We start from the raw sequence: 8783 nt of genomic DNA, 5'->3' as shown, positions 1-8783 counted from the left end.
AGACAAATCGATATGTCATTCCCTCAAAAGTATTATTCTCTATCTTTTTTGTAATAGATGACTTTACTCTAAGATTACTTAAGCGCATAGAAAAAATGATTTTGCGTAAATGCGTTTTGTCTATGTTGCGCGTGGGCCAGAGAGAGAAAACTAATAGTGCGCTGACATCCTCTTAAATTCTACAATAAATGAGAGACCGCGAACCACTAACCCAACAAATTCTGAGACGACTAACATAAAATATTGTAAAACAGAAAAAGAAGAGGATGGGAATGGTGCAGATGACAGTACAGTCACCAAATCAATCTATGATGATAGTAATTATCCGAAAGATATTTAAAAAAATGACCAAATATTATCTCAAATAAATAATGTAAAATACGAGAGCTATTAGGTGTACAACTAAAACATATACGTATTTACAAATATATGAATGATACTAAGCAGAAAATCAGTGTCAAACACATGCTAAGCAAAAGGGCAGTAACTGACCACGGTATAGGTACGGTAACTTTGCTTAGTATTGGCTCAAATACGGTATTTACGTTTAGTATTGATGATAATTTTCTAGCCGTATCACACAATATCATATTCTCATAGATTATAATAATTTATAAACATACCTACGCTGTTAACCACGGTCTTAGAAGACCCCACTGCAGTTAACATTCTGGTTGTTATTAGTTGTGTAATTGTATTTGGACTATCGACCATGATTATATTATATTGTTTTATATTATTTCATGGTTATAATGCTATTAATAAATGTGCTCATACTGCTTTTACCCTCTGTAAACAATATTATTAATGTCTCACACCACTAAGCTAAAAGTACGTATATGCGTTTTGATGTGTTAAGAGGTATTTCAGAGTTTATCCGCGAGCGTTATTGGATTCTACAGGAAAAGTTATCTAAGAATCATTAATTGTTATTATTTTATTTTGATAGTATGATAAAAATAACAAGGTGATTCAGAAAAAGTTATTTTTCTCAAAACTACTACATTGTTGCTTACTGCCTTTTGGCTTAGGAGGGCAGTAGGTACTATTATAATACTTAGGCATGGGTATTTTTTAGAATCAATAAAATATTATAATAATATGTTATTTAATTTATTATGTATTGCCTAATGAGTTATCACTTATTTGTAACGTATAACGTATAGGTAACATACGTATATTGTTCAAGATTGTTCCTCAGTAAATAAAAAATATTTAAACACATAAACTGTATAATATATTTATTGTGAATTCAGTTTTGGTGTTCAGCCCGAGTGGTCGTTATTTGAGGCCCGTGAACAATTGCCAGGGATAATAATAATATTATGTATTTTTACTATTTTTCAAAGGTAAAGTTTTACACGTGTACAGCAATGAAACGTTATGGCTATCGAAACGGTAAAATAATTGTTCTTAAACTCACAGAGAATTAAATCATTTAAAATATAACCAAATATAAGTGAAGAAAAAACGGTAAAATATTTCATAAAAAATATTACTTATAAAATTAAATCTTAATTGGTAATTTAAAAATAAAAATTGTTTGTTTAAAAATTTTAAATTCTATTAGGTAAATGTTATAAATTTAAAATAATAAAAATAAAAACGGGTAATTCGGTATGGTATAACTCTGCTATATAGAAGTTTTCGTCAGTATAGTTATTGAATGGGTCGCTGCAATAATGGATGTATTAATCTACGAAAACAACAATTCTGAACAGATACGGTGACCTAAACCCAACCTAACCTAAGATATCTAATATTATATCTATAAAATATAAAATATAAATATCTCTAGATAATTTTAGCGTTGATATTTGGTGAAAACTTTAAATATTCACCGTCCTTAATTTTTGAATTTTTACAAAATAACAAAATCAAATTGATTTTGTCAAAAACTGTTATTGCGAAAATATTCCCGTTTTCTGTGATTTTTTTTTTAATTATTCCCAATTATTCTGAAAAGTACCTACACATGACGTTTGACTCCTCTCCCCCATTCCATGTACCAGCTAAATCCAATTGTCTATCAGAAACCACCCTCAAAGTGGAAGAATAAGGAAGATTAAATCATTATTCAATCATACATTATAATCATACATTAGCATATAATATACTAATCCAAAAAGTGATGATAGACACAAAAATAAGTACCTAAGTAATTATTCAACTCTGCTCAGAGTTTAAAATGGTATCTAACAAGGACATGCCAAACCAAATAGTTATACGGTCAAACACAGGTATACCTAAAATAAAAAATGTATAAAAAAAATTATGTACCTATTTTATACGTAGCCCTTGATTTTTTTTATTTAAAAAATCGATTACATCATTCGATACTCGCTTATCGTTGTAATAACTTACTATTTTTTTTTTATACTCAATAAAAAAAAAACTATGAAACTATAAAATATTATTGATTGTGTTTTAAATTCGTGATAAATAACTGAAGTTAATGTTTTACGTCAAAATATCATAGAATAACAAAGTTTTCGTAACGCACGTAATTTTATCGGTGATCAATAAAAATACAAAATATAAAATATGCATATTTATGAGATTTATATTAACTATATAGAAGACGAAATTCGATTATCATAATAATATTTAGCAGTGAACGAGATAATAATATTATGTCATATTATATAATTTATTATATTCTATATACACATAATAAGACACGCATTCACATGCGATATCAATATGGACGCTATATTTACACAAAGTGTTTAATATACATTATTTTATGATTGAGCTTTCATCGACAATACTAATATGCAAAAAAAAGCAAATCAAGGAGTATTATCATTATAGTTATTAGTTGACGCGTTTAAAACCAAACTATTGCGTCCAATCTACTGATTTGTTTGCCCGTGAGTACCTACCTACTACATTACTATATAACTGATTTTTATTTTGCATTTTTTTTGTTTTTTTTTTGGTTTTTAGGTAATTTATATGGATTTTAAGTTAATTTTTTTTATATTTTTTTGGGTATTTTCACTTTATTTTAACAATTAAAAGAAAAATGATGAGTAAATTATTTGTCATTATGACATTATTATATTTTTATGTTGTCCACAAATCGAAAAAAAAATCACAATTTTACGTTTATAAACTATAATTTTAAATTCAATAACTAATTTTACTAACATTAAAAGTTTTATGAGTGGTTTTTAAGTAGTATTTGAGTTATTAACATTTTACAATTAAAAGTGTATTTTTGTGGTTTTTATGTCATAAATGCATATTTTTCAGGAAATGTTTATAGGTTTTTTAGGGCATTAACCGGTTATTAAACCTGGGTGGCCTAATTATGAATAATTATTGGTATTTGGGTATTCATGGGTTTCCAACCAATTCGATAAAAACTGTACCTACCGTGTGCAGTATTGCTTAGAATTTACACGGATTATTTAAAACAATGTATAATGACAGTACCGCGAAAAAATGTTTTTATATTTTTTATACGAGTCACTGCATAAACATAAGCAAGGTTGGTAGTATATGATACCTACGATATCTAATATATAATAATAAAATGTAGGTCAAATAACTGTTGTCCTATCTAATATATAAGACTATATTATGTTGAAATGCGGTAAACTGTTATACACAACAGTTTTTACATATTAAAAGACAAAAGTACTGATGAGAAATGAAAAATATTCAAGTACTAAAAACACTCTATTGCTCCCTTGTTAGATCAAATTTAGAATATGGTTCATTGATATGTAATCAAAATTCGACCAATCAACTGGTTGACAATGTTCAATATAAATTCCTCAAATCAATTGCTTTCCGCTTAATTATATCGATCTCCAGAGACTCAATGTCATTGGTAAGTCATTCTATTTGTATTCAGCCGTGCGAGGTTAGACGTAAGATTTCTGACATATTATTTATTTATGATCTCCTAAATAACAATATTGAATGTACCTAGTTGTTAAGTATGATTATTATTGTAACTCATAATTATTCAATTAGAAGCTATCAAATTTATTTTTTGTGCCTTTTTTAAAAAAAAAAATTGTACCAACTGATTCTTTTTTTCCGAGAGCGCTTTCGTTATGCAACTTAATTTGTAATGATGTAGATTTTTTTTTATGTCTCGTGAGTGTATCAGAACGAAAGCTTTGATTTTTTTTTCTAGTTAAATGATAATTATTATACCATCACAATGTATGTATTATACCACTTAATTTAAAAAAAACTCACATTGTACCTATATATTATATTTTCTTTATGTTATTAGATGTCAAGATAAATATCTTCTTTTGTTAAAGGGCTTGTCCCGTAAAATTGTTATAAATAAATAAATTGTGATACTCGTAGTTATTTTATTGCACCTACTCTCGCACAATTATCATAATCAATATTTAGGGTCTGGCGGCTTAGTGCTAGCCGCTACTCGCTAGGTATATACTTCATATTGTTGTTAATTATGTTGGTATACTGCTATGGACTTTCTGGTTTCGATTTAAATTATTAAAACTCATTTAAAATGGCACCTGCACGGTGCGATTGTGACGATCCTCGACTATACTCTCCAACAATAATTTAATGATAAGAATATAATATGAGTAACAACCAAGATGATTCATTGTCCAAAGTCCACTTCCTGTGCCAATGTACCATGCACGCGTGAACGAGCTGTAAACATTGAAAAACCATATAGTATAATATATTATACATGTTATATTATATAATGCATTTTTGTGGCAAGTGTAGTCACCTCCAAATTGGTCGAAAATAAAATTATAATACACTATATCAGCTACCTATTATTAATTTTAAAATTTAAATATTAGGTGTTTGTTTTTATAGTATGGTGAAATCCAGTAAAAAAGTAATTTAATAAGTAGATAAAAGTTCAAATTTAAAATTTTGCGTTCAAAATTTACATAATATTTTGCAAAATATTTAAAATATTTAAACAGTTGCTAGAATAAATCGTAGAAACTAACAAAACGTTTACAAAATGCAGTATATATTCATATTAACAAATGCCCTATACATATATTACATACCAGAATATAATAATATAATATTCATCAATTCTATCCATTCAAACCTACTTGACTTTGCAATTACTATACACGTTATAGGTATTAGATAATATTTTATAAATGTCAAAATAATTAATACATTTAATTAGGTACCTATGGAACATAATTACGGGTTCGAATGTTTAAACATTGATATGTTTTCTCTTTATATGAAAAATATATAACTTAAAAAACGGTCGGTAGACTTAACGGGTTTAATGACATTTGTTTCCCCTTCTCGAACGATGTTGCAGCGCCAGTGCGACTGTTGCATGGACACTGTGCTCAAGTCGTTTTTCGAGATGTTCAACCCCAGCGTGGAAGCTGGTCCTGGATGGGTTGGTCAGCCGGCACCGGTACAAGGACGGCTTCATGCCCGACTATCCCTTGGAGGTTATCGGTCGCGACGGCGAATGGATCAAGCCACCCGATGACAATGACGATGGAAGCGTGCCGACGGCCGACTACGTGGACGAAGAGGCAGGTAACGGGGCAAGTTCAGGAGGCGGTATAAGTAGTGGTGGCGGTGCAAGTTCGGAAGGTGGCGCAGGTGGTACAAATGGCGATAATAGCAACGGCCGGCTGGGATACTCCATCCGGCAACAGAAGATTGACTCATCTGTCGGTGCAACTTCAAGCTCCGGTCCAGGCAGGGATACGGCCCGACGACCATCGGCCTTTTTCGGATCTCGTCGTCAGCCTGCTCAAAACGGTTCAGCTGTCGCCTCTTGCGATGCTCAAAAAGTCAAAAGGCAAACCACCTGGCGCGGTCCCGGCCACGAAGACGACTGTGCACCAGCAGCAATACCACGGCGGCATCACGAACCCGAGGTAGCAATATACTTGGCGGTGGGTGCAGTGATAGCCCCCACCCAAACACGAGGAGCAATCCATTTTGGACTTAGTCTTTCAAACCTTTCTTCGAATGCCAATAACATATAGATAATATTATTTTAATCACGTGCGGGTCACAAAAGTTTACGAAAAAATGTACACCCTTTCAGCAACGACACTCGCATACGCCCAAGTTGTGATGATATATGTAAAATAGGTGTACACCTATACTCATGATTTTTATTTACATATATAATATTTAAAATGTATTTATGCCCTGCTCCACTTCAGTTTTCATGTATTATTTAACGTTTTATTTTAGTGTATTTAATTGTAACATTATATCAAACACATAATAGGTATTTACGTCGGGGAGCTCATAGTAGGTAGGTACTCAGAATGAATTTCTTCAAATTATATCAGACAAAATAAAAAAGTAAAAAAAAATGTTCAAAATGATTCGTCACTAATGAAAATAAGTTTGAAATAATTGAAAGTTCCCTTGAATTTATTCGTGTTTCAATAAAAAAACTGGTGAAGCATTTTTCGAGAATATTACAAACAGTGTATTAAAAAATGATCATGTTATTAAAAAGTTATGAGTATTTGAATATGTACAAACAATTTACAATTTTAAAATAGGTAAACTCATAACTCACTTAAAATTAAGATTTAATAAAAAGCTTAAAAATTAGATGCCCTATATAATAATCATACCTTTAAATTTTATAAGAGGTTAACTCGCTCTAATTTTTAAACGAACGGAGCTAAACGTGATTTGCTGAGAGCAAAATTTGCTATGTTACGTACAGAGGTTGGAGGCAACGAATATCGGAGTAACGTGCTCTTAAACAATAAAAAAAAAGTTCTCATTTGAAAAACAAAAGTTTGTATCGACTCTGGAAACGAATATACCTAGTAATCAGTATTGTATTATAATATTTTGGTATAAAAATTTTATTTTTCAAACATTTTTTCACGATTATCTATTTCTTTCTAATTTAATAATTTTATAAAACAAACACTACCTAATACATTATTTTAATTATTATAATATATACATATAAAATATATTGTTTAAACTTCAAAATACTTGTTTAGGAATAGTGTTATAATGTCATGACTAGGGTGCGGATTTTTATAAAAAAGTCAAAATATGTAAATATTTATGTAGTTATTTTTGCCAAAATATGTATTAAAAATCATGAAATATTCAACAACAAAAAATGTGTATTTTTAACTAATTTTTAATCATCTAAAAAAAGTAATAAAGATATAGAATTCTATAACAGCTGTTACATAACATTTTTTTTTTGTACTTTGATTTATTCATCTTCATTGCAGTCGTCTTCGAAACAGTTTGAAACAATGTACATTTGGAGATTTTCAAATTTAAATGTGCGGCGGTTAGGTCTTAAAATTGATTTGTATCTGCTGAAAGAGCGTTCCACGTCAACTGAGGTTAATGGGGCATATTTCATATATTTTAATATATCAAATGGTGAAAATTCAATGTCCATTGATCCATTGTTTTCATTTGTATTTAGAAGAATATTTCTAACAGTTTTTATGTTTTGTAAACCAACATTTTTAGCTAGTATTCACTCCAGATTCTCCTTGGACTTCACTAAGTGTATTTGCTGCATTTTCCACTATTTCTAGGCTTTCAACTAATGTGAGATTCGATGTTTCTAATTTTTTTATGACTTCAACCAAAAAACAGAAATTTGCTAAAATATATGCTAAATTATTTTTTTGCTCGTTATTTTGAATAATATCTTTTGCTTTTGCAATAGAAATTGCATTATCTGAATCAAGATTTGAAATGACGTCTTTAATTTCACTAACCGATATGGTGACATCAAATTTACGACGCGCGACGTCGATAAAGTCGATGGACGGTACCTAGATCAAGTAGGTAGGTACATCAAAAGTCATAATCAATATTTACGACGTCGATAAAATCGATAGATGGTTAATTTTAACATTTCTGGAAATTTAATAAGTACCTACATTTATAAAATATGAAAAATATTGCAAAATATGTACTTACTTATTAATAAAATATTTAGAAATATGTATTTACAACCAAATATGTGAAAATATGTAACATAAAAAATTGTCATTTATTATTCAGGGTTTTATGAAACGTGCTTATTTTTAATCAAGACAAAGATATCTGCATTTAATAAAAATATGTATTTACATAAAAATCCACGCCCTAGTCATGACTTATTAATAACGATTAAGCAAATGATTAACAACAAAAATATTGTACAAATTATACACTATAATATAGTATTAGATGTAATAATATATTACTAGAATAACTGGAACTATTGTGAACATTTTACAATTTACTAAATTATATAAATTAAAACAAAATGATTAAATTATAATATAGTAAAATATAACAAATTAAATATTATTTATGTAAAAGATTAAATAACAATTTAAAAACCATAACTAATATTGTTCATTGATTGTCGTAGTAACGCTATGGTGCAGTGTTATAATGATATTCGGCATTCGCTATAATAATATATACATATCGACGGCTAACAGGCAAACGGCCGTATCCGCCATAAACACAATTTTTCAGGAGAGCGAAAAAATACATTTTTCCTATTGAATTTTGTGTACAATAGTAAATCTCAAACTACGTGGTTTAAATTTAAGTGGACAATAAAGCAATGTTATCGTGATATATTTATAAACTTTAACTTAAAAACAACCAATTGGTTCGAAAATTATTAGTACAATGGCGGATACGTCTACTCTTTATACTACTTGGATTTTGGTGGATACGTCTTTGGTGCTTACATCTATTTTCACAAATTAATTTATGGTCGATACTTCTTTTTTGTTCTTGTAATATTAATGTTATATTAAAACGTACTA

General features: G+C 29.2%; 1 protein-coding gene across 1 annotated transcript in view; it reads right to left on the bottom strand.

The window, feature by feature from the left end:
- The window catches only part of LOC100166257 (general transcriptional corepressor trfA-like), a gene marked incomplete at its 5' end in the record, with an annotated part of 35401 nt that overhangs the window by 23755 nt on the left and 2863 nt on the right, over positions 1 to 8783 (bottom strand). The window contains 1 exon segment of the mRNA NM_001293431.1: positions 6415 to 6432. Within this exon segment, the coding sequence (NP_001280360.1) occupies position 6415 (1 nt within the window).

The sequence above is a fragment of the Acyrthosiphon pisum genome, chromosome X (assembly GCF_005508785.2).
Source record: "Acyrthosiphon pisum isolate AL4f chromosome X, pea_aphid_22Mar2018_4r6ur, whole genome shotgun sequence".
Classification (NCBI taxonomy): domain Eukaryota; kingdom Metazoa; phylum Arthropoda; class Insecta; order Hemiptera; family Aphididae; genus Acyrthosiphon; species Acyrthosiphon pisum.
This window is presented reverse-complemented; position numbering and strand designations above follow the sequence as displayed.